The sequence below is a fragment of the Mesitornis unicolor genome, unplaced genomic scaffold, assembly GCF_000695765.1.
Source record: "Mesitornis unicolor isolate BGI_N332 unplaced genomic scaffold, ASM69576v1 scaffold15517, whole genome shotgun sequence".
Taxonomy (NCBI): domain Eukaryota; kingdom Metazoa; phylum Chordata; class Aves; order Mesitornithiformes; family Mesitornithidae; genus Mesitornis; species Mesitornis unicolor.
This window is the reverse complement of record NW_010194490.1, coordinates 4,597-31,259: the sequence shown is the minus strand read 5'-3', so window position 1 is coordinate 31,259 and position 26,663 is coordinate 4,597. Positions and strand designations below refer to the sequence as shown.

Here is a 26,663-nt window from a genome sequence, read left to right as displayed (position 1 = left end):
TACTTGAAATCATGACAATCAAAACCAACAAATATTTTCCAGGACTCTTGGTAATGATTCTGGGAATCTCTAGAGACTTTCAGCTAAAGAAAGCAGTAGCACAGGTTGGAAGTCTTTCCAGAGACTGTAGGACCAGGTAGCAAGAGCTGACAAGGTGATCTCACAAGATGACCTTCCCCTGCATAGCCTAAAGAAAGATTTTAGAGACCATTCATTTTGCACAATTCATTGCTGAGATGGATGTACCCAGTTCACAGCCTGGGGAAGAGCTGTTCACTAGGGCATGTAGTGATAGGACAAGGGGTAATGGTTTTAAACTAGAAAAGGGTAGATTTAGGTTGGATATTAGGAAAAGTTCTTCAGCGTGAGGGTGGTAGATCACTGGCACAGGTTGCCCAGAGAGGTGGTAGAGGCCCCATCCCTGGAGATATTCAAGATCAGGCTTGATGGGGCTCTGAGCAACCTGATCTGGTAACATTATCCTTGCTCACTGGTTGGACTGGATGATCTTTAAAGGTCCCTTCCAACCCAATACATCCTGTGATTCTATGATGCTGTGATTTTCAGAGCTGCTCAAGTGCTCATGGTAACAGTCCCTGAGAGCCTTTGGAGATGGCTTTCTAATTACACACAGAAAGTGAGTTAATTCTTCTGAGTTATTTCCTTTGAAAAAGCAGCTCCACATTCATGAAGTAAGGAAACAGAACAACTTTTTTTTGTGAAAGGAAAGAACTAAATATTCAAAAAATGCCAAGGTTAGCAGAGTATATCATTAGGAAATAGCAGAGATTTCTCCCTGAACTTGTGACTTAGCTTTTCAGAAAAATAGCCTTTCTGAAGAAGCCTGATTTGACCGTGCACTGCAGCAAAAGAGAAGAGTCCAGCTCTGTAGTGGTATCTCTTTCAATATAGCTTTCTATAGACATTAGTCTTACAGTGTAATGTGGATTAGAGGGAGGCAGCAGATACAGGATATTTTGACCTTCATAACGATTTTTACCGTGTCTCCTGTTCTTTTCTTATAACAAAGTTTGGGAAATATGACATACCTGAAACAGCTACTAGACAGATGTGTGGCAGTTTGGAAAGAGGGATTCAGGAGAATTTTTGAAACTGGAAAGGTGTAGCTAGCAGGGGTTTGTAACAGCCTTATCTTCATTCGTTTAATCTACAGTGATTGAGTTAGGGATGTGACTGACAAAATGCAGTGTGTGTTTGCTGAGGTTACAGATAGCACCATGCTACAATATGCTGCAGATATGCTGAAGAGGGACAGGGTCAAAATGACCTTCACAAGCTAAGAGAAGTGGTTGGAGGCACAGAGAGGAGAATACTGTCATTCCTCAAAAAGCCAAGTTGTTCTCCATGTAAATTAAGTACAAGGAAGGTCAATCACTGGTTAAGGAATAGTTCTGCAGGAAAAAATCCTGGGAATATTCTGGTTCACAAGCTGATATGGGTTAACATGTTGTGTTGTAAACAGAGACATGATTTTTATACTTATGAAGAGGTACATGGGCTTAAAGAGCTACAGCTCTACTGTTGAAGAGAGCCACTCTCTAGAATGAGCTGAAATACTGTCTGTAAGAATCAGGAGAAAGATGAGCCACTGGACTTACCCAGAGGAAACCAAGCAAGATTGATAGCAGACCTAGAGAACAGTACCTGAAAAAGGAGGGGTTGTTGGAAGTATAAATTATCTGGCCTTTGTAGATATGTGCACTAAGTTTAATTGTATTAACTGTATTTATAATTAAGGAGCCCAGGGCAACATGCTTAGATGTGAATGTGGCAAATATGTGTGCTTATCAGTTTCCTGTGGCAGTAAGGTTCATAGTTAATTGCATATAGCACTAGAAAAGTACTTCCTTTTATTTTGCATTTTAATTTATTGTGCTGTAGGAGAGGGAAAAACAGTGTCTCATGAAGTATCTTGAACATGATGGCAACAACACATCTTTAATTGTACTTCTTTGACTGCCAGCATACACAGTTCTTCAGGTGTGGTCATGTTATATGATTCCTGTAATGGTACTGCAGAATTCAGTATCATCATCCTCCTCCTATGTATGAAGTAATACATGATTTGACTGAGTAAATGTGCAGTGAACAACAATCATCTTAAGGGTCTCTTGTTTCTGCTTCCATTCTTTGCATTAATTTAGAAGCATGTAAGGGTTAAGAATATTTTGGTCCCTTTCTGCATGTATGTTGCTTACTGTTTCTTCAGCTTGAATTTCATTTGCTCATGCGCTGATTTTTTTCTGTCTCTAGGTCTCTCTCACATTTCTCACTGCCAGGTCCTCGCAAATGCTATCAATAAGTTACTTATCCATTGACCAGATCATTAAGAAATAAGTTGCCCATGATTTCAATATGAAGCTGGACTAGACTTTTAGGCCAGGATTCGTCTCACCTCAGTTTAGGCACTTAATTCAAGCTATGGTCTAAAGGCCTTATCTTGAGAGGTGGTTTAACCCATCCCAGAAATTATCAGATCACCAGGTTTTTTTGTATTTGTGATGAATCTAGACCTTATTCCTTGCTGTGATGAAAACCAGCTAATCTAATCTAATCTAATCTAATCTAATCTAATCTAATCTAATCTAATTCTAATCTTCTTTCTTTGTTTCCAGACTATTTCTTAATGTATTACAACCTTTCTTTTTACAGCTGTTTAGTTTCAACCAAAGTTTATTGCGTGGAGTGTAACAGAGCCTTTAGAAGACCTGTAATTTTTGTCATCTGGTTGTGCTTATTGAAATGTTCAAGAAATTATAGATCAGTATTTTTCTTTGCAGAATCAGTGGCTATTCGACAGTATTTTCTACTCCCGAAGTGACAGGACAGCGTGATTCTTGCATAGCAGGACTGTTTCAAATTCAGCAATTCTGTATTTAAGGCTCTTTAAAAGTCTTAAATGTACCCTGATATGTTCTGTATTCCCTGTTCTTGCTACCTCTTGATACCTCACTGCTCAAAGAGAAATTGTTATTGCCACAAAAAGAATATAGAAAGCAGAAACGTCCTGGATGGTTTGAGCAAGAAAGTTGGATCCAAAAAAAGGAAAGTCGTTTGGCTTCCAAACAGTGTAATTACCTTCTTTAGCTACTCCCCAGCCTGTACAAATTCTGTTGTAGGCCTCTTGTTCCTGATATCCCTAAGGAATATTTTATTGTTTATTTTTAAATCTTGTAATGTTTGTTCATGGAAACCTACTTTCACTCTGTGCAATTTCCTCTTACTTAACGCCTGCTGAAGTTTAAGTTCCTGTTTATTGGCTTCCCTAGGATCATGTTTCCAAAATTTGAAGGATTTCTGTTTGGTTGAAACAGACTCTTGAACCTTGCCATTCATCCGGTTTAGCTTAATCCTGCCTTCCTGGTCCCCTTTCTTGCACAGCGCACAAGCCTTCAGAGACGGTTCCTTTTAGAGGAGTGTCCTTATTGCCTTTGCTGTCTTACGGTTTTACTTTTAGGAACTTATGACTAATCTAAGCTTACTAAGTGTGTGAATTCTACTTCCTTTCTTATTTTTTACTGCAAAAAACGCACGAACAACTCAGAAATCTGAGCAGGACTCACCAAGAACTGGTAATGGCAAAAGTTCTGACTGCAGCTATAGGCTGTCTACCGTGTCCTACTAAAACAACCCTATTCTGGACTGGAAAGTAAAAGGCCTGGCTTGCTAAAATCCTCATATAGTGGGTTGGGTACAAGTGCTGTTGCCACAGATACCCTGCCAAATCCAGGCTCCTGCACTAGGTGCTTTGTGAAATCTTGTAAATCCATAGTAAGACACATCCATCACATTAAGGACCAGCACTTAGGGCAGCAGGGGCTGCTCTCCATCATCGGCCTTTCCTTCTGACACAGAGCAGTGCTTCTGACAGATAGCTTCACTTATAGGTAGGAGCTTTGAACATTAAAGTCATATTTGTCACATTAGAAACAGGAATCAATCTGAAATTAATTAAATACCTACGGAATTCCTCATTATCTTTCATACCTCTAATTTAAGATTTTCCTAGGTGATTTTTGAAGGTACATTCTAAGATGTGTGTCCTCCTAAAAACAAAGGTGTATAATGCATCACTAGAGCTGAATTGAGAAAAAGAAGGCCAATGTCAGGGCATGAACTTAACAGTGCTGTGTATGGACAGACTGTTGCCAGCTGCACCACAGGATTAGATGTCTGAGTTGCTAGACACAGAACTGCACGGAGGCACCTTTGCCCAGTAGAACAGGATGGGACCAGGAAATTTTGTGGATCATCTGTATGATGTCATAACTGCAACCCTTTCGTCTTGTCTAGGAAAGGAGGAACGTGCACTAACTGCGTTTGATGTTTAATTGAAAAAGACAGAGCTCTGCAGGCACATAACTGAGCCACATCTTTGGCTGGCTCAGAAGCAGATACTACTTTCTAGGATATTTTTTTTTTCACTTGAGAGCATTGACTTTGTCTTTTAACATTTGATCTCTGGAGCCATCAATCAAATCTCTGGTGGCGTTCTGTTTCCTTAGAGCACAGCTGGAATTCAGCCAACCCCGTATTTTGGTCACCACCAAAGACCTATGTGATTGCCATTTCCTCCCCATCACACATTGTGAGAATGTATTACTCCGATCTCAGACCTGTATCAGATCCAACACTGTCATTAACTATTTGTGCACAAAACTTCATTGGTTCAGATTTTAGAAAGTCAGAGTCTTTCCATTTTCTTCTGTTTTTCAAGAGAGGATTTAGTATTTTAGAATACTTTCAGTTATTCTGAGACCTGGAAATTGAAACGCTTTAAGGTAATTTAGCCATTCAGGTTCTGCCATTGGTTCTGCAAACTAATGAGAAAGAATATTGCCCTGCATTCCCATTTATGTTGTGAATGTCTCTGTGATCCAACAAGCATAGAGGCTCCATATTGTGAGGTCAGGAAAGGCTTGGCCATCTTATTAGCTGTAAGCTGACTGGGCAGAATAAAAAGGGTTAAACAAGTGCTAATTCTTTGGATAATGGTATCTGCACATATCTTCAGTACAGCACTGATGTCAGAAGTGGATAACCCCTACTAAACTGGGTAAGTCTGAGCAGCCTTTGGAGGACCTCTCACTATCTGCAGACTTATTGCAACACTGATGGTTACGCAGCAACTCTGGATTGTGCAGTTTAGTACATGAGGTTTATTCTAGCAGCAAAACTCATAATTAACAGGTACGTGCTTGTTCAAAGCCAAGTTTTGGACTGCACGCTGAAATTTCTTGCTGAGCTTCTGTAGGTTCTGCTGTAACAGAAGCCAGGCTTGGTGGGCACAATGTGGTCCTTCTGTGTCAAAATGTTTAAATTTATGAATACTTAGGCATCCAGGCAAACTGAACCACTTTTTGTAAGCGCTTAGTTCCCACTGCTGTCTGACATACATGGGACCTGCCAGAACTCAACACCTCATAAAATTAGTCTGCTTTTAATTAGGTGTCCAAACATTAGACTCAATCTTTTATGTCTCTGAGACAGTATCTTGCAGACCAATTCACAATATATTGCACTGAGCCATTTTTAATACTTTACAGTTCAGAAAGGTAAAGCGTAGACATTTGGTGTCCAGTCCAGCCCTATCTGGGTAAGTACCATCAATATTAACGCAGGACTGCAGTTTTCAACTATGCTTATCTTTGCCATTACTGTTATCATTTGTTATGTTGAAAATTTGAATGACTTGCATATTGAAATGTCAATAATTTAATAATCTATTGATTAATAATGCCTTTTAATGATTGTTTTCTATTTAAAAGCCCACTCTTGCAAATACTTCATAGATGATTTATCATGCTTACATTTACCTTTTGGAAGGTATATAGTGAAAGCCGGTCATCAAAGTTCCTTCTCTGGTTGGTAGAGAGAAGTCTGTAAGATAGATGGACAGAGTTATATTCCAAAGGTGTCTTTCCCTTTCCATTAATTATGGAATTAATTAATGGGAGGGTGACTTGATTCAGTTAGGTGAGAGAAATTGTGCCATTTCTGTTAGTGGGATTCTTTTCAGTGGGGCTGTCCAGATGACGACTGCTCTAGATGCCTTACCTTTTTGCAGGGTTGGGTACATACAGTTTTCTCTAAAAGATTTGCTGTGTGCTTACATTATTGCATGTTTCTTTTTCTGCAGCCAACATCTTGTACATGGCAAGTCAAGAAATGATGAAGGTTGTGGAGAGAGACAGTACAACCATAAAGCAAAATTTAAAGAAGGTAACTATTTAATCCTCAGAGTTTTCACAGGAAACTTACATGCACGAGGAAATGTTACATCCAGTTGTATTTGTGCAATATCAGAATTTCAGCAGGCTTGATTTTGCTTTTCTGTTAGTGTCATTATGTTGGCTTTAGAGATGCCGTTGGAGGGGTCACTGATCATTCAAGTGTCACTGATCCACACTTTTGTAGATGTAGCATTCCCCACTACCAGATGTAGTATCCCATCTGGTATAATTTCCTTGGTGGTGGAGGAACAGTCTATGTTCTGGTTAAGCCTGAGATGTGGTTCCCAGTGAGGCCAGTAGTTACCCAGGTTCTGATCAGACAGGCAGATGGCCAGCCAGGTCATGAGGATGGACCAAATCATCTGCCTTTGCTGCTGGACAGGGCAAGCAGAACATGTTATGTGGTGTCGGTAGTTAACATCATGGGATTCTACAGGCTTGAATTCTCCATGGCATCAAAAAATAATAGAGACGAGTCAGCAAAATTATTATTTTTCCACAGTTTCAGCCACTCAACTATAGTGTAAGAGAAAAAATAACAGGAAGTGCATTCCTCAGAGACTGGAGCTACTGCTGTATAAGTAAATGAAGTAGTTTTGAGGACCTTTCTCCTGCACTGAACTTTCTTGTCTGTACGGATTTATTGTTGAAAGAGATCCTACGGTTTTGGTCTGGACCAATAGCATTCTCCCAGTCAATTCCCAGGCACAGTTCAGGAGTTTTGATGTGGTCACCCTGTTTTGGAGGCTTAGAGAATTTAATAGTGTGGCCATGGTCAGGCAATTCCAGATGGCTTATGAGCCAGAAAACTGTCACATTTGATAAACTACTATTGGTGTAGCCTCTGTGTGATTAGATAGTCAGAATAACATACTATTCTGCTGTGTCCCCTTCCTTCCCTCCATTTTTTGGTATCATCTCAGTCTGTTTGCTGGAAGAATTATTCCAGCACTTTGCACTGGCAGAGATTTTCCTTGGAGAATAGAATTTTCTAGGACAGAGGTCCTAGATCTCTGTAAGATGACTTTGTGGGTTGTAAATAGATATGGTACAAAGTTCACTTCATAAATCAGTCTTTCTTTTTTGACTGAAAATGGATTTACTTTTTACTTATCCCATCTGCCTTTTCTGCACTTTGAAAGGTATGTTCAAATGTTCAGGTCTAGTTTTTTTAAAGGAGCTGAAATAGCACACATGAACAAGAAACACAGAACTGCGCTAGGCATGCCTGGTTCTCCACATTTTTATCGCAGAGCATTCAAAGTTCTCCTGCACATTGGGCAGTATCTCAGTGAAGAAACCGAAGGACTGATATTGCAGACTGCAAATATTCTCATTGTCTTAAACGAAACTTTCCACGCGTCAATCCAAAGACCAGAGAATTCTAGGAAAACGTTTGATTTTACTGACTGAATCACCTCTGTGAGTGTCAGGGAGCTGCAGGGTCTGAGGAAAGGCAGCTGTGAGCCGAGGGTGACCCCAGCACAGGCAGTGCCCTCACCAAGCAGGGTCCAGTCCCACAGCACCCAAGCGGGGCAAGGTAGCAGGGTCCATCAACTGTCCCAGATAGAGCAAAGCAATGAACCAGGTTGTGCTGGTGTTGGCTAGGATAGTGTTCATTTTCTTCATAGTAGCTGGTATAGGGCTATATTTTGGATTTCTCAGTCTAGGACACAGGGCTGAAGAGAGAGACTCCTGCAATGTAGCTGAGACTAAAGGTGAAAGATAGAGATGGAGACCCTGGACCCATGGGCAGGGAGTGTAGGTGGAAGTCCCAGGTGAGGCCAGTAAGGGCTGGTAGTGCCCTGAAACTGGGGGTGAGACTCTGCAGGTGACTGTGTTAGGGCGTGAAAGTGAAGAGTTTGCAGGATCAGGATTTGAGGTGATTGTGGAAATTTTAATCACAAGCACACATGGCTGAAGTTAGGCATAAAAGTTTTGTTGGATGATAGTGACAGTGGTGACAGTCAGCTGCAGCGACTTCAGAAGGTCTGCTCAGATGCTTCACCTTACAAAAATGTTTATTTCTTGTGCTGAATGGAGGCCCATAGCCAACAGTAAGAGTTTGCAGGTGTCCTGGTCTGCTTCATCTGTGCTTTTGTTGACTCTGTCAATCTAAGCACAGCCTTGGCACACAGGAGCTGTTTTTAAACCTATGCTAACTTTCTTTTATTGATTCTTCTATGTCTTCATACTTCTAATGTGGCAAACATACTCAAGAAAACAAAAAGCTGAAGCAAGCTTATAAGCAGTTGGCAGAGTGAAGAAAAAGCAGGTCTAAAAATGAAGCTAAACACTTCTTTTTTCATTCCTCTAGTAATTTCTGGGAATGTAAGAATTAAGGAAAAAATTTTGAGTCGGCATTATGTTAAATTTAAAGGGTATTGACAATAAAAATGGGCTTAACTTATAAAGGTTGGAAGTTTATAAAAACAGGAACTGTAGTCCAAGTTGCTATAGAACTGGCAAGCTGTCACTTCAGAAAATTTATACTGTTTAGTAGTCGCTGTGATCATATGCTAAAAGCCAATCTTAACACCTGACTTTGCCAGCTGCTGTGGAATAGAAAAGTTATTTCTGGATCTCATTTGCATTCTGTGATCTAAAGAAGAAAGAAGAAGAGACACTAAATTATTCCAGTCTTTCCATGCCCAGGTTTAACTATAATTATTACTAGTTAGAGACCAGGAGAAATTTTATCTCCAGACCCCAGATTCTTAGTCTAGCAATCCTAATTCTTTAGATTTATGTTGAAAGAATGGGAGCTGGAATATGGCATGGATGATTAAGTGAGGTATTTCAGTTATAATCTATAGACAGGAGTAATGTACATTAAATAGCAGTGGAAGTGTATGAAGAGGATGGAGACGTGTCTTGTAACAAAATAATACATGATAGAGCATTTAAAATATTGGCTCTAAAGTTATTTGTCTGGATCGAGCAGTACATGAATGTAGGCTTCTTATTGCAATGACACGGAGTTGTGATAAATCACAAAATCAGACAAATAAGGTAGGGGATAGAGATACAAGAGTTGCTCAGCTTTGATGGCTAATTACCATGAGCTGATTGTGTCTGAGCCAGCTGAGCTCTCTTTCACTGTAATAACACCAACTCCCTTTCCTAACAGAAACTGGAGGCAAAGATACTGCTGTACTAGAGGAAGTTTATTGTAATTCTTGCTCAAAAGGAAGTGGGTGTAATTCCGTATTCTTAAAAGATGGATCAGGATTGAGCATCATGGAGCTTTTACAAATAGAATAAAAATGAAAAAAGGGAAAAGAAAAATAGTCAAGTTGGGCATTCACTAGTGTGCCTGTGATGGGCAATGATATTTCCATATAGAAGCTCTCTACAGTACTTAAAAGTTTAAATCTGCCCCATGCCACAGTCATTGCTTTATTTTAAGACTTGGCCTTATTGACGCTTTTTCTGTCAAGTGAATTTGCAACTGTGTTGTAGCCAAGAAGCTACTGCATTAAAGGGTAAAACCAGGATTTTTACAGAGAAAATTTTGCTTTAAAAACAGTGATGCCTCATATCTTACATTTATTGAGATTTATTTTGTTGATTACTTTCTGTGTAATACACAGTAGTCCTAATTTTAAGTGTAGGATCTGCTCCAAAGCCCATCTACATCAATAGAAATGCTCCTGCAGACTTCAGGAGCTCTTGAATCAGTTTGGCAGTGAACTTTCTGTAGTGGTTCATCGTTTCTTAAGACCATAAATCATGTCCTCCAGCAACTGAAAATCATGATTCTTTGGTTAGCATAGTAAACCAAAGAAAATTTATATGCTTTTTCAGTTTAGTTTTGCCAGTGGTTTGGTGTAGCAGATACATGGATTGTGTAAAGGAAAAGACAGGAAACATCTGAAGTAGAGATACAAAGATGAAAAAAATCTGTTGTCTGAGAAGAATAAATTTTAATCAAATGGAGGAGAAAATATAAACTTCTGTGAAAGTTTGTGGGCACAGGAACCTATTTTATTCAACTTAAGGAGGTTTGTATTGTGAGTGGTTTATAACAGCTGGTAGATGGTTAGAGGAGAAAGAAACTCCCTTTTGAAAAAATTCAATTGATGAAGTGTACCACTTCTTGCTTATTTCAATTGTGTCTTTAGAATTTAAAGTAATGCAAGTGTATATCTCACCGGTAGTACCATAGAAAATGTATTATCCTGACATATCAACTAAACAGTGATACACAGAGATTTAGAGTAAAAATTACAAAAATGAAGTATTTCCTTTCCACAGAAAAGTGCTAGGTTTTTCTTTTTAAAATTCCTTTTCTTAAGAAAAATTTTAAAACCTGAGTAACCAAGAACTATTTTGACCCCTGCAGCAGCTGTTTTGATGTTGCCTGGTGGTTCTGTTGGAGTCTCTGTAGACATCCACGGGGGTTTAGTAATTATTCCCAGTGAGAGGAGCATGATCTGAAGATAAGTGGTTAAAAGAACACTACAAATGCTTCGCCTGCCCGCAGCGCAGCCTGAGTGAGTTGCTTGCCTACATTTGTGAAAAACCTTCCAAACACTCTTTCTGAATAGGTGCAAAGTGCTCTCTCCAGCCAAGAACACCTCTATTTTGGCTGGTCTCACATCCTTTTTGGCCTGCGCTCCCTGGAGGTGTGGAGCTGAAGTTGGGGAAGTTGCACATGTTCTTGGGGATTTTGGTTCCTGTACTGTTTAACCACATGAACAACCTTCTCTTGAAGCACCCAGAATGCCTAATCAGGGACCAGCAGTTTCTCTCCTTGGTGGAAAAGGATCCCAGTGAGCATTCAAAAAGCTCAATGTATCACAATATGCTTATCTGTGATATTTCACTTCTTCTATAACTGAGCTCCTGTTGCCATCCTTCGTGCCATGTGGTATTCTAGTGAAGAAGCAATGACATGAAATTCCAGGATTTTGGGGATGGGTATAAGGTGTGTGCTGCACACAATGAGCAAAGACAGCAATATTCCCCCAGCCTTCTGAAGAATACTCCAATAATTTACTGTCCAACCCTTACTACCCCTTGATACTTACCTACCTTCCCACCGCTGCTGAGCTCCTTACACAGCAGTGAACAAAATCACCATTTACAGCCAGATGCTGATCCTGCTGCAAGTGACATCCGACCGATTCATCTTAGATAAAGTCCCAGTGAATGTCAGCAGTGTCAGGGTGATATTCAGAGGGAAATACTGTTTGCAGTAAATATGGTTGGAAGAATCTAGCCCAGTAATATTATTGCTTGAACAGTGGTTTCAGGTCTCTTTGTTTTTATTTTGGTATTTGTACAGACTCGATTTCTGAAATATTAATGTTCCTGACACATCTAAATATATACCCTCCAAAAGCTTTTAAGCTTTTGAATGTAACATAGATAGTATAAATAAGTTAATCACCCCAGTGTGCTGATAAATCCTGTACATCCTTTTTAAAAGCACGTTTTTACTTTGCATTGAGTTTGACTCTTTGTTATCTGCGAGAAAGTGGAAACAGAAGTGGCCTCGTGTGATCTCTTGGGTCTCCGTGCAGAGCTGGTGGCAGCATTGCTAACACTGCAGCCCCTGCCTCGATTTACCAAATTTCCCGTTAACACTGACATTACACCTTTACCATTACAGCCTCTACAAGTCAGTATTTTAAAATTGCATTGTGTACCCAGATTGTCAACTGCCTCATCAAAAGCAGTCCAGCAGAAAAAGTTTGGCTTCACACTGCCCTTGGAAAGCTGAGAAGCCCCAGTTCTGGTCAAACAAGCTGAGAAGCAAATTCCAAAGACCTTGCCATCAAACTGGCTGATCTCAACCACAGCAGGAGCACAAGGGGAAAGATGGTGTCTAAGAGAACCACATCCCAAACCATCAAGGGCTTCCTAGGGCAACGTCAGCTCTTTGAATTCTTCCCAGAAACTGATCAGTAAAGCCAAAGTACAACTGAAGCAAGTCCAAAACAAAAGTGCATCCCAAACCAGCCGGTTCCCTTGTCGTTTATACTGTTCTTTTGGCAGGATAAGGTGGAGACGCTTCCATAATTCCAGAGAAGCTGAGTCATTTTCTGTAAGCCTTGATAGAAGCTAACGTTAATTCTGGGCTAATGCCTTTTAAACTAGTTTTCATCCAAGAGCAAATGAAACTGTGCTGGTTCCTGTTGCGAGATGTCACCCAGAGAGAAGCTGCTGTCTCAGCTGGTGAATGCTTGTGGGAGCAATAATGATAGAAAGTTCATATATCAGAGACAAGGATTTCAGGAAGGTACAGTCTCACTTACTATTGCACACGTGCCTCTAGTTTAAATCCACAGAGATCAGTCCTTCACTCTTTGCCATCAGCTGGAGCGGTGCCTGCCGATGTAATAAGATCCTAAAGTTGTTATAACATGTACCAAATTCCAGGGAGATAAAGGAAACTCAATTAATATTTTTTAACTTTTTGGATTTTTTTTCAGTGTTGACCTATGACAGCTACAAAAGAGGCGTACAAGAAACCTCGCTGTAATTTATACTTCTGTGAACTGTCATGCATACTAAAACAAGTGCCAATGGAGTCAACTGCAGGAAATCTTTATTATTTTCTTAGAAACTCTTTAAAATGTAAACATCCTGTTGATACAAATCTCAGATTCTTCTGATGTTTACTTAGCAGCTGCCATCATTGTGCAGTGTCCGAGTACACATACCATATTACAGGGTACCAGACTGACAGAGCCCTACTCTGACTTGTGTTTTATTTTGCAGAAGCTAAGGCTGAAAATACTTCTGAGCAATTTGATGGTAAAATAGCTTACAAGAACATTGCTGTTATTTTAAAACTATTTGAAACTTAGAAATTGCGTAACTATTTCAAACACGGTATTGAAATGGCCAGCAAAGGTAACCCACATCCCCTTTACTCTGCCCTCATCATCAGATCCTGAAAGAGGATGTGTTTTACTCAATCACAACAAGGAAGATAATAATACAAAGTCCTTGTCATGTCCAGTGGTAGCTGCCATTTCCCTTCTGAGTCAGGAATACCTGGAAGTGTCAGCATTCAATATTGCAAAAAAATTTAAAAAATCCTCTTGCTCTCATGGCAGAAAAGTTAAAAAATGCAGATATTGAAAAGTTTAAGTGCAGAAGGAAAATCGTAGAATCACAGAATGTATTGGGTTGGAAGGGACCTTTAAAGCTCACCCAGTCCAACCCCTGCAGTGAGCAGGAACAGTGTTACCAGATCAGGTTGCTCAGAGCCCCATCAAGCCTGACCTTGAAATAGAAAGAACCTTCTATTTATTGTTTTGTAAATCTATCTATTTTTAAGCTAGTCTCATTATTTTGGGGGCCTGAGTCACCATTTTTGAATGGTGAGGTTGGCTGCAGTTTGCCATTGCTGATGCAGTGGCTGTGCTGACTCAGGATGTCTTTACAGCCCTGCACCATCCGCAGGAAAATTTGTACTTCACAGATCCATGCAAATCATATCATGCACACCAGTGTTTCCTACCATTAATGAAGATCCCATGTGCCTCTGGTTACACATGGTTTGCTAATTATGCTTCCTGCATGCTGCAGTAGCAAAGCTGATGTTGCGATGAGAACATATGGATTCTGCATTAAACTTTTGTTTAAATACGTCTAAAATGAATCTGCCTTAATATTAGGAAAATAGGTAACACCCTAATATCTGTATATTTTGTGGCCGTTTGTGGCATAGGGTATGCTCCATAGCAAGCTGGAGCATAGGAGGTTTCATGTGAACATGAGGAAAAACTTTTTTACTGTGAGGGTGACAGAGCACTGGAACAGGCTGCCCAGAGGGGTTGTGGAGTCTCCTTCTCTGGAGACGTTCAAAACCCACCTGGATGTGTTCCTGTGTGACCTGGTCTGGGTGATCCTGCTCTGGCAGGGGGGTTGGACTGGATGAGCTTTCGAGGTCCCTTCCAACTCCTGTGATTCTGTGATTCTGTGTAAAAAAATAGACATTTTGTCACTCAAAGCGAGACCCTCAGTGCCCCAAATGACGGTCAAGTCTGTCAGGTTTCATGTACCACCATCTGGGTCACTGAAAATTTCCATCTCAATTACAATCCTGCTTTTAGATTTTATAGCATAATCCATTAATAGGGAAGCATTTTGAAAACAATTCTGAATTCTGTTGGCAGCTTCTAATTAAGAAATACATATGTTTAAGTTTTAGTTTTATGTGCACATAGAAACACAGAGGGCACACCCCAACATGAAATAGGCAGACAAAATAACTGCAGAATTAAGTGAAGTTCCCCAAATCTTCCTGTTATAAAACTGTTTTTCTCTGGCCAGACACTGACAGTGCTGCTGCTTCCAATTGCACCGTTACCTTGAGGGACAGAGGCCTAACACAGCAGATTAGAGGTGCTAACACTGTTGCCAATACATGTAGGTGCCACATGTAGAATAGTTGGTTTTTGGTTCAGCTCATTGAAGTCTAACAGACTGTATACACAAGCTCTGCTACAGCCAGTTGAAATTCCAAGCATTTCAAAGTTCAAGAGCACCAATCTTAATTCAGATGCCTCTTAGGTATGCATTTAGAGGTGGTCTTTCATTAAGACATCACTTTTCCTTTTTCCTCTCTCGTTAACCAAAATTGCTGTGTAATGAAGGAGACAGCAGGATGCAGAACTCCTACCTCATTTGTGGCAGAAGCAGTAAAATACCTGTTGAAAGAAACAGGGAACTAGATGAAGTAAAACTGGATCACTTCATGGTAAAGGCACGTCAACTTCACAACCAAGAGTGGGCTGTTGGTGAAGACATTAATATTTTTCATAGATTTTTCACAATTTGTCAGCACTTTTCTAAGTATCTCATTTAAGACCTTGAAATCTGTTTTACAGACAGATAGACAGTGTTTCACAGCACCTGCAAATGAGGCCTAGGAGTGCTGTCCTTTGAGCATAGTCAGTACTGTGCAGTGCTGCGCACACTGGAAAACCAGCTCTAGGTCTTTCAGACTGCACTGCATACTTTCAAATAAATGTATGTAGTTTGTCATTAATTTTTGTGCTGCCCAACTGTGAAATGGAGATAAAAATGGCCACTAATGACCATGCAAAACTAAATTAATAAATGTGAGCATGCACATCCTGTAGTGGTACATGCCAGAGGAATGCACATAAGAAAATAAATTCTGTCTGTAAACCATGAAATATGTGGTAAATAAATCCTCAGACCACACACACAGAATTTAAAACGAAAAATACTATCAAATAGCAGCTCATCAGCCGAATGTCATCCTGTCAGTGGATTGAATGAGTCAGGGATCCTTTGGATCATGCGGTGAAAGATTAAACTGTAATGCAGAAATACCAGAGGCAAGCTAAGAATCCACATAAATCTTTTGTTTAGGCATTTCCAAATCTGTGAGTTCTCAAGTTTACAACCCTACCTGGAGAACAGCCCATTTCTCAGTTCATGTGGACTAAGCCAAGTATTTTATGCACCTTTGTACGTGTAAATGTCTTTTCATCATTTTCTAAACGATCATGTGATGATCTATGACTCAACTATCAAAATATCTAATAATTTCAAGGACTACTCCATTAAACTGGAGTTGCTCCATTTTTTTTTCTGAGTTTCGTAATCTTTATTTTTGTATCTGTTGGTAACAGAGCCCAGGGTTAAACATAATTCAGTCAGATGTTTGGCTTTCAAAAGGCTTGAATGCAGCTGGCCATTTTATGTTGGCTTTTTTGAAAAAGTTTGGCTAGTGTGACATACTGTGATTTACAAATTGAAGGCAAGAGCAGAAGAAATTTTCTGCTAAAGCAAATAACATACCTTGTTTGCAGCAATTGGTGAGTGACAAAGGAAACCAATAATATTTGTTAACATGGAATGGTTTATGTTCTATGTTTTACATATACATAGAAGTACAACGTGGGTTGGTGTCTATGCAGCTGAGATATTCCATTTTGGATACAGCCAGTAGTCAGTAATGTCCAGATTTTGGGTACACTTCAACAAGAGAAAAGCAAGTTGGACGAAAACTTGTAACATTTTGTGAAACGCAGTCTGGACTCCTAGCCCACCACTGCCCCAGTGGGTGCATTTATTTCTGTTCCCCATGGCTATGAAAATGATGGAATTGAAGATTTTTGTGATGAAAGGAAAACTTCTTGTCCCCTAATTTATGTTAGCGTTGCTCAATTATTCACTGCAGTACAGAAATGAAATACAAAACAAATCAGAGTAATGAAATTGGGCCAAGCTGTGTGTGATACGTTGAGCAATCAGCATCCTTCTGGTACCTGCATTCAAACTTTTTAGTATAAAAGAGTCCTTGCCATTAATCTTATTCCTGTATAGTTTTACATCTATAGGTTTTATTCTCTCCCAGACAACCTCTCTCCCTTCAAATACTTTATAGAAATTGAAAGACATGAAAAATCTCAATGCAAAGTTGAGATGAAAATGGTGGGAGAGGATGACTTGGGAAAGAGGGACATTTAGTGTTTCTAACAGTGAAAAACTTCACTAAACATATTTACCTGAAATTTAAGACTTTTGTGTTTAGGCGAGCCCTGTAGCACCTGCTTTATGTGTGTCATTGAACAAGGGTATAAGGGCAAGACCAAAAGAAAATTAACTTTGGTGGAATTTTAATTCCATGTTACAACCCAAAGGAAAATTGCGCATTGATTTCCAGGAGGTGCCTGTGTTCTACACGGGCAGCACTTCACAAAGTTAAGATAGAGCTGGAGTTGTTCAGCCTGGAGAAGAGAGGGCTCTGGGGAGACCTTATAGCAGCATTTCAGTACTTACAGGGGGCTTATAAGAAAGATGGAGACAAACTTTTTAGTAGGGCCTGTTATGATAGGACAAGGGGTGATGGTTTTAAACTGAAAGAGGGGAGATTCAGACTAGATATAAGGAAGAAATTTTCTACAGTGATACTGGTGAAGCCCTGGCACAGGTTGCCCAGAAAGGTGGTAGATGCCTCACCCCTGGAAACGTTCAAGGCCAGGTTGGACCTGGCTCTGAGCAAGCTGGTCTAGTCAAAGATGTCCCTGCTTATGACAGGAGGGGTTGGACTGGATGACCTTTAAAGGTCCCTTCCAACCTAAACTAGTCTATGTTTTTATCATTCTAAGATTCTGTGATCATAAAATTCTCCAAAATAAAAAAAGGTTTTTCTCCTGAGAATGACCATAATTGCTGTAACTCTAGCATGGCTGAGTGAGTAACCTCTAGTTTACATCTAACACCAAGGTCAAGAAAGTGGGCAGGTGGTTTGAGATCAGACCTAACAGATGCCAGTAAGACTGAGCTACTCACAAATGCAGAGTAACCTCCTACTTTCTCTTAATTTGTATCCAGAAGAAAAGCCATAATGGTTAGTCCTTTCAGCTGGGACATAGCATCAAGTTTACTGGTAATTTTGCTAATTGATTAAATAGCTAGAAAGCTAACACAGGAAACAGCCAATAGCTAGGGAAGACACAGCAGCCTGTCTGGCTAGGGGTGGACTCTGTGGACAGCTAGAGGTTTTGATCCATAATAACAAATTTATTAAGACAAGCAGACTTTCATCAGTAGATCTCTGTTTTCAGAGTTAAGCCTGTGTTGTGTTCCCTAGTTTTACAGATGAGGAAACTGAGCTTTTAGTTGTCTTCATTGTAATTGCAGATTTGAAAACAGCCAAGAACTACCAATTTGCTGTTCCTCGCAGTATATCTTGTGTCATCACTTATTTCCAAATAATTCAGGGCTCTTTGTTTGGATATTGGTTGCTTCATCAGTAGTCTTTCAAATTAATGATTTGTTGTGCTTTGATTTCTAGCTGATTTTTTACTATGGAACTGGAGACAGCTGGTGTCCACAGCATTACTACGATGAAATCAAAATGGATTTTCCAGACGGGGACATTCGGCTTTGTGAGAAAGGGCTCCGCCACGCCTTTGTGCTGGACGCCAGCAAGGAGATGGCTGCCATGATTACAGACTGGTTACAGGATGATCTGACCAAATTATAAACACGGATTCGGTGATTAACAAGAAAATGATGTAATTATTTTGTGAACGTGTAATTTTTTTGTGAGAGAGTCTGTCCTATTTTTTTCTGTTTATTATAGATTATTACTTGTTTTCTATTGAGATGTTTTAGAGAAAGTTAAAGAGAGACTGGCTGGTCCAAAGTATAGTTTTATTGATTCAGCGGTGATGTACAGTCATCCTGTGTCTTCAGGACTCGGCAGGACTTGGCAAAGGGGGAAATATTTATTGTATGCTTGTACTCTAGACAGCACTGATACTGGATTTACTGGCTACCAAGTGTACCTGAGTTCCTACCACCTCACTCACCTGCTAGAGAGCTGTCAGGGATGGGTTTGGGGTTTGGATAAACCACACCTGTGGATGGCTCCTGGCAATGGATCCTGGTATACTGTGACAGTCCTGGCCACCTCCACGTGTCTCATCCGTCCATGTAACCCTGGTCCATGACAGCCAGAACAGCCCAAGGCCCAGGGGCAACCCTAGTGTTGTCTCCTCCAGGTCAGATGGGGTTGGTGGTCAATCAGAGGTCGGACTGAGGTCAGGATGAGTACCAATGGATGCGTGCCATTTCTCCAAGTCTCAGAAGGGGTTTAGGGTGCTGCCAGAACTCTACAGGGTATTAAAATACCATAAGGTAACTGTGGCTGCTCAGGGAGGGAATACATGTGGAGCTCTTGTCTGGAACTTGGGCAAGGGTTTCATTTTTCAATTGACTGTAGAGAAGGTAAAGGACGCTTGTCAAAAGTGCCAATATTAAAAGATTAAAACAGTTTGCAGAATCCGTATATAACTGCTGATAGGTGGCCTAGATCTCCTAATAAAGTCCGCAAGAACAGTGCTTGCTCAGCAACTTTAAAGAATTAAGCCAGTTTTGATGCTCCAAGACTGTAGTATGGACTTTTCTGCCAAGCCACAAACCAGATAAGTCCACCATGAGAAAACAGCTATTGCTCTGCCGTGGTTGCACCTATGAAATGGCATGAAATGTTACTGTTGAGAACCAGATCCTTGCTGTAGCACATTGCTGACAAGTACACTGTTCTTCACATTAGTTGATCCCTCTTCTTTACAGATAGCAAAAATAAACAGAAAGAACATCCCACCAGTTGTGATAACAGCAGTTGTTACAGGCGATAGCTGGAAATGAAAATAATGTAAGTAAGGGGAACAGAGCCAAGAGTAATCAGGAAAAGCTTTCCAGCCATGAACCTGTGAAATTGTCTCCCTGTGGAGTTCATAGACACATTTATAAATAAAGGAAACACTACAGAATACGGGCAGAAGTCCTGCCCTTGGAAACAGATGAATTTAGATGATGCTTTGGGTATCTAACTTACATGACTTATTAACAGTTTAATATGATAATAGTGAGAATGGTACTGGAGAACGTTCTCTGTGATGCAGAAAGACTGATTAATTCCTAACTTTTCTTATACTGTTATATACACACCTTCCACTTCTCTCTAAATCCCCCTGAGTCTTTCGCTAATATTTAGAGCAATCTGTAATAGAATTCAGTTTCTGGATATTTTGGACTAGTTTTCAAACCTGCAGACAGTGGATTTAAGTGACCTTCTTTGCATCAGAAACTGGTTTGGTTTTTGAGACTGGCCAGTGGATTTTCAGATTACACTGCCACATAACGGAACAGATGCTGATGTTTGAGGCAGAAATGTTGGGACCACAGTTGCAGCAACATGGGAAGGAACCAGACACGTTCAAATGAACGGACTGTAACTGTGCCCATGCAGCTGATTCCGCTTACTGGAGAGTTGTGGGACTTCCCTTCTTTCTACAGAATCATATTCAGTCATCGTCAAAACAATTCTCACTCTCACTTTAGAAATCCATAGCTGTATGTGTCTGTGTGTGTTTAAGCAGCCCCTGGATGTTGTCATGCATTCGTTCCTGTTGGATGGTCTTGTGGCAGATGCTGCGTGCATCTGTTGGCCTAAGTGCTCGCTGGGACAGAGTGAGGGGGTGTGTGTTCACATACGTGGATATACATATATATATGCACATGTTTGTATGTTAGCAACATAAAAAATACAGTTCACTTCGTTGTTTTGGTTTACACATTGATCTGATTGAACAAAGCATTTGTTCTTCAAAGTATATGGGATCAGGTAATGGAGCAAGGACTCAGCTGTAGTAGTGGATCTCCTGAGGACAGAAAAAATCTTGCATTAACCAAAGATGACAAGCAACTATTAAAGTTTGGAAACTGAAGCACTTACGAGAAGCAGTTGTTTACAGTGCATTATTCGTATACTTTGTATGAGGAATTAATTTAGCAATACTTGACTTGTGTATGCCTTTTATACAAATGTTAATCCATTATAATAAATCCAACTGGCTGCATTAAGACCTAAACTGAGATTAGATCTGGTCATCGCTGACCAGATCTACTGCAGGATAATGCCTTACAATTTTCTTAAACGAATTTTCTCTAAGATTATCAAAACCATATTGATTCAGTTGCTACCTTCCTCCTAGAAGCTGTTACTGTAAGGCTAAAATCTGAAAATTTGCTGCTCTATTCATTGCAGAAAAGCGTGGGTCTAGTTTCCACAGCTGTATTTCCTCAGAGGAGCAGATCTCTCACGACGTCAGCTCCTCTGAAGCCCATGGTGTTCACCACGACCCCAGGCAAAGAGTGTCAAAAGTGTTTATGGTCCAAATGTGCCAACTTACGATGAAAACACAGTGGTCTTGCCTATTTTAGACTGTTTTAGAGTTCTTGGGAAACCTATCACAAATGAATTGACTGTATGCAGTAGCACCTAATCTGTGTCATTCACATGTGTGGTTAATTCTCACTGCGCAAGTAATCCTGCTAGCTTCAATGACTTCGACTCATGTTCAAGTGTTTTGCTATATTGATACCTTTTATGAAGAAGTACACAACTCCAATAACAAAAATAAAGACATTTATGGTAAAATGTAACTGCATTCTTTATTTTGATAACTTGTTTAGTCTTAGTTCGCCTTCTTCGTTACTTCGCGCGTACAAAATTTACAAGTATACTTGCAGACCTCAAATTTCATGTGTGATGTAGACATCTGCTAAGTGCGGAGAAAATCAGTGGGTGGTAGGCACCTGACTCACTTAAGCATTTTTATCCAGATCCACTCAGCGTTCCTCTTGCTCTCTCCAGCTCCACGTTTGCTGCTCTGAATGAGCTATGGAGCGTGTGGATTAGTGAGGTCTGTCCCTTCAGGAAGCTTGATGAGTGCTTGCCCAGTGTTTATGGTGAAGAATTTGGAACTGGACTCCAAGCTAAACACCAGTTTCTTGACTCGCAAGAGACAGATTGCATACATGAGCCACAGCAGATAATCTCTTCTCTGCAGTTGAGGTCATTTATGTATTTATTTTACAGAAAATGGGTTTATGTGTGCATCCACTCCCTGTCCCTTTCTTTGGTCTAGCTAATTGCCAGCAAAGCCTTTAAATGAGATGTTCAATGTTACCATTAATAAAGTTGCTCAAACTATTACTGGGTTTGGATAAACTCACTAGCCCCAAGAGACTTGTTCTGCTCTGTGTCACAGGTCACACTCCCAACTACAATCAGTTTCTGAGGCTCTTCGCTTGCAGGAAAATGTTGCCTTTTCCTGGCACATTTACAAAATCAGAATCCAGAGAGCATTTGTGAGTGACCAGGAACTATTAAAACAACATATATTTCTGGAACAGCCGATGGGGTTGCAGTACAAGCAGCAGATACGGCAGTAACAGGACAAGCCAGCTGCCAGACGCCAGCATTGCTCTCGGTAGCATCCTGCAGGAGTTGGAAGTGAGCTAACACGCACACTCAGATGGGACAGGCAGGGAGAGACTTCATTAGAGATTTAATTAGAGACTGTTTTCAAGTGCTTAAACTGATAGTAAATGGACTAAGTTTTTTCCATTCCACCCACTACAGGAACGTGCTTGCAGGAAAGTAACTGTGGTGTTGGGAGTAGGTTGCAGTAGCCAATAAAATGCAGAAAGTTGTTTAAAACATCCAGTTCTCTGTATCTGAACGCAGTGTTTGCCAGTCACTTAGAGGGTTGTGGGGTTTTTTGCCATCCTATTTGAAGCAATTCACAATAAAGAGCCAATGGAGGGTGCCCCCAATTTTCCTAGTTTATGATCTTCAACAAATTTGCCTTAAAACCCCCAGGCTCTAAAGTACACTGTGCTGCATATATTAAGATAAATTTTTGTGTACCATGGTTTGGAATTGGGGGAAAAAAGGCCTTCTCACTGTCAGGACTCAGCTACTCCTTATCCCTAACAGGCACCCCTAAAATGTGATAAGAATCCCGCTGTTCCAATCTAACTTGTTAGAAACAGGAATACCATTTACAGAATATAAAGTTTTTGAAACATTAACATCATCTGCTCTTATTGTGCGGGAGGTAGTGCAAGTCATCACTGTTTACTAGGAAGGGACCCATATTTTTACCCACAAAAAAAGCCCAAGGATTTTAAGCATCAAGAGTGGGCAGGAGCCATGGTAGCAAATGCCATCCCGTCTCCCTCCACATGCCTGGTTGGAGAACTTGTGCCTAAAGACCTCCTCAGCCAGTGTGACTCCAAAAGATGCAGGTTACTGCCCAAAAGGTGGCTTGTGTTTGGTGTGTCACTCCATGTGAACAGAGATCAACGTGGTTCACTCCAGCTGAGCCACACGTTTCTGTGGGTGTGCTCAAGGTGAGAGGGCAGCCTAGCAAATACCAGTGTTGTAAGAATTTTTAAGTCCTTCAGGCAAACCTCTTCTCCATGCGTTTCTCCTGGGTCTTGAAAAGTGATGTGGCTTCACTGTGACTGAAACACATACCTGATGCCTTGAAGACTCCTTCTGTGCTTCCCAATGTGCCCTACTCCACAGCCACATGTTCACAGGATCGGATGCGGGAGAGACACAGCAGAGGCAGCCTTAACCCTGTTACCTTCACTCACTGTCTGCAAGGACTTTGGTGATGTCCACAGCAGGAGCACATGCTAAAGCAACTCTCCCTGAAACCACTATAATGTCCTAGTGAAAGCAGATGAGAAAGTTATACAGCTATTTGTCAGCCCCTCCATGAATGATTAAGCTAATTTTTACAGATTCTCTGCTTTTTGGATGACCTATCACTTTTAAAGTTCACCTACTAGGAATGCAAAAGGATTTCATGTCCCAGGGTAATTTATTTAGCAACTTAAAAAAAAAAAGTAAAAACAAAAAACAATATTCAGTTAAAAGCAATCTTTGCCAAAATTTTGCTGCAGCAGTAATAGCCTAATCTCTCAAGTACTGGGTGATGTATCACATATACCAGTGGTACCCAATAGGAATGAAACTACCAGACCTGAATTGAGGGGAAATAACTCTCTATTACTTTTTCCACATATATTTTTTCATTTCCCACATTTTTAAATTGCTCATTCATTCCTCATTTCCTAGCTGGCAATTAGCTAGACCTAACCACATTGGGTTCCTCCCTCACCCATCTATTGCGTTGGGCTCCCTCTGCTCAGGTCAAACCCCTCAGGCTCACTTTGTGTGATCACAAGCGTGGTGTGAGCAGGGGATTCTTCACATTTACTCCCTCAATTCAATGTTTCTGAGCCTCTAAAAAATCTTTCTATTCCAGTCAATGAGAGAATCATTTTTGGCTGGAGCTGGGTGGCTACTGGTCAAGGCAGGTGAGCTGTGTTCAGAAACAGAGGGAAGAAAAGGGATGTACATCTTGATAAAGCCATCACAAACACTCGCTGTTCTGTGATTTTTTTTTTCAAGAAAAACACCTGAGGTTGCCAAGGAAGTCAATGTAAAATGAACAGCTTTTTCATTTTTGATTTTAACGTCTTAGGTAGCCCAGGAATTAAGGGTGGCTCCTGAAGTTTGCTGTGAAATGAGCCATTTGGTTTCCGGACATGGGCACAAGTCTTTAAAAGAAAAAAAATCTTGCAGAGATCTATTTATCAATAAAATATTTAATAAACTTATCTGTACAAAATATTAAAAAGGTTACTGAAGAGTATACAAGAATACTTATTTAACAAATATATACTGCTGTATAATATATTCAAGAAAATATAGATTGCTGTTTACAGTTCATTTACAATCCCATATGTACAATCTATTTAAACTTTAGAATACATACAAACAATGCATTTACACCATCACTTACAGAGCTGTCTTCTTTAGAGATATTTCAAACACTCAGACCTGAAAAAGCTGAACAAATACATGGATAGTTTAGAGGCACACACAGGGATATGAGTATTGCTTCAAAAATTATAACTACTAGAGATACTGCTATTGGAAACATGAGTCCTATTTAGTTTTTTCATATTTTCCTTTCTAATCAAAGAAAAGAACACATAAATAAACCCATTACTGACCAGCAGAGAGGCTCATTTTGTCAGAGTTGCTCCAGATAGCGCTAGCTTGACTTCAGGAAAAGAGCCCGCGGTGATGGGATTTGCAGTGATTTGGCAAACTGGACCAATGAGCAGGGCTGGCGTTGCTCCTGCCTGCACCTAAAGCAGGAGCACCAAGAGCAGAGCAGGAGCAGCTCTTTCCTGTACGGACTCACGTCCAAGTCTTGTGAGCAGCATCTCCACCAGCTTTTCCAGCAAAAAGCCACAGCGCAGGATGAAGCCAGTGACTCCAGGTGGGCAAAGGCCCCAGCTACTCCTCAGGTTGCAAGAGTTTGATTTGCAAAGGCATCGCACAAAGGTGGCCTCCCCTGAAGAGTTTGGGAGCACTCAGAAACTTCAGCACCTCAGAAACTCAGACCTTTCCTTTTTGGCACTATTTGAAAGGTTAATTACAGCATGTGGGGTGAGTATAACCAACATGATCACCCCCCTCCCTGGCCAAAGAGGGACGAGCTGTCCCCACACAGTGCCCAATCCCCAGCTGATCACTGCCTACACAACCACTGGCACCTCTTTGAGGGCTGAAGCCCGTCCTCTCCATGTGCAACCATCCCTTTTCCTGCCCCATAGGTGTTATTTCACACCCTGCTGCTGATGGCTGAGCTCCTGTGAGGTCCTCTGAGCCCCTCGGCAGTGCCTGGCTGGCACACAGTGACCTGGGACAACCAGGTCGGAAGTGAGGGAACCCTAAACTTTGCCCCTTGATTTTTCCCTCCTGCTCCCCTCCTCTCTCTCCGTCAAGGCAGGATGGAGGAAATGAATGAAACATTGTGGGGAACACCATCCTCTGAAAAATGGCTGGGGTTTTTTTTCAGCCATTTTTGGGAATGGATCAAGCTTTGGTTTAAGTTTTTTTCAGCACAGATCTCCATGAAAATGCTCTGCAGCCCAATGCTCCCTACCCTACTCCACTCAGCTAAAAGTTAACCACGGTGCCTCAGCCAGGCTGCCAGTGTGCTCCATCCCACCACTGTGCAAAACAGCGCCTCTCCAACATGGTAAACTCAGGGGGGCTGCACAAATACCAGTGCCAGTAAATGAAAAAGCAGCCGCATGGGCTACAGATGTCTTGAGGTGCGAGGCTGCAAAGCACATTTCAAGATATAGGGGGCTGTCCTTGGTCAGTGGGTTACACCAGCAGGAGTTCCAAAATTCAGTCATTTTTCAAAGATCCAGGATGCTTCCTGATAAGGCATAACTGATTTTCAGAGATATCTTTGTACCTCTGTGTATTTCACAACATGCTGTACTGGGAATAAAAAGTCTTAAAAGACTGAAAGCAGCTGGTTTTACCATGGAAGACATAAACCATGACAAAATTTAAGGTATCACATACACCAGCCTAGTGAAACATCACATTCTTTTACCAGCCATTAACTCAAAGACAGGAAAGGCAGAAAAGCTCTCCCCCCACCACACAGGGTCACAGGCTGAAGCACTCCATCCATGGGACAGCTACTCCCCACCTCCTCTCCCTGATGTGTTTTCACAGAGGACACAGTCCCAGTGCTGAGCACATCGCCACTCTCTGCTCCTCACATCCATCATTCCCATCCAGACCCTACGCAGCCATTAAAGGATCCCTAATGCTGAGGAAGCTGCTCTGATGCTGGTGGGTCACACATGGTGTCTCCATGCTGATCATGGCAAGGTAAAAGGACCATGCTGCTCCCAAAAAGCAGAGCTTGGTTCTGCCCAGGTGGGTTTTCCTGCCCACAGGAAAAGAAAGAGTGAGAAACTCACACTGAAACACTGGTTTCACCCAGGACACATCAAGTGATGTGGTGGAACTGCCCAGCCAAGGCCTGTGTGACAGCCCTTCAGCCTGACCGTCTGTCAAATCCCATGGCACAGCAGCATTTCACGTGCCAAACCCTATGAAATCACAGATCCTCACTGCCATCAACCCACACAGGTTATTTTTCTCCTAGCCATGCTGCCTCAACACAGACAAAAGAGAAGGCACTCGTATTTCAGGGC

At 41.0% G+C, this 26,663-nt stretch overlaps 1 protein-coding gene across 1 annotated transcript in view; it reads left to right on the top strand.

Annotated features, from left to right (window-relative positions):
* Positions 1-18,240, top strand: part of LOC104543262 (chromosome unknown open reading frame, human C2orf43) — a 110,673-nt gene extending 92,433 nt beyond the window's left edge. Inside the window, exons 8-9 of the mRNA XM_010187831.1 lie at positions 6,161-6,243; positions 18,049-18,240. Of these exons, the coding sequence (XP_010186133.1) occupies positions 6,161-6,243; positions 18,049-18,240 (275 nt within the window). The remainder of the gene's footprint in view (positions 1-6,160; positions 6,244-18,048) is intronic.
* Positions 18,241-26,663: the final 8,423 nt, after the last annotated feature.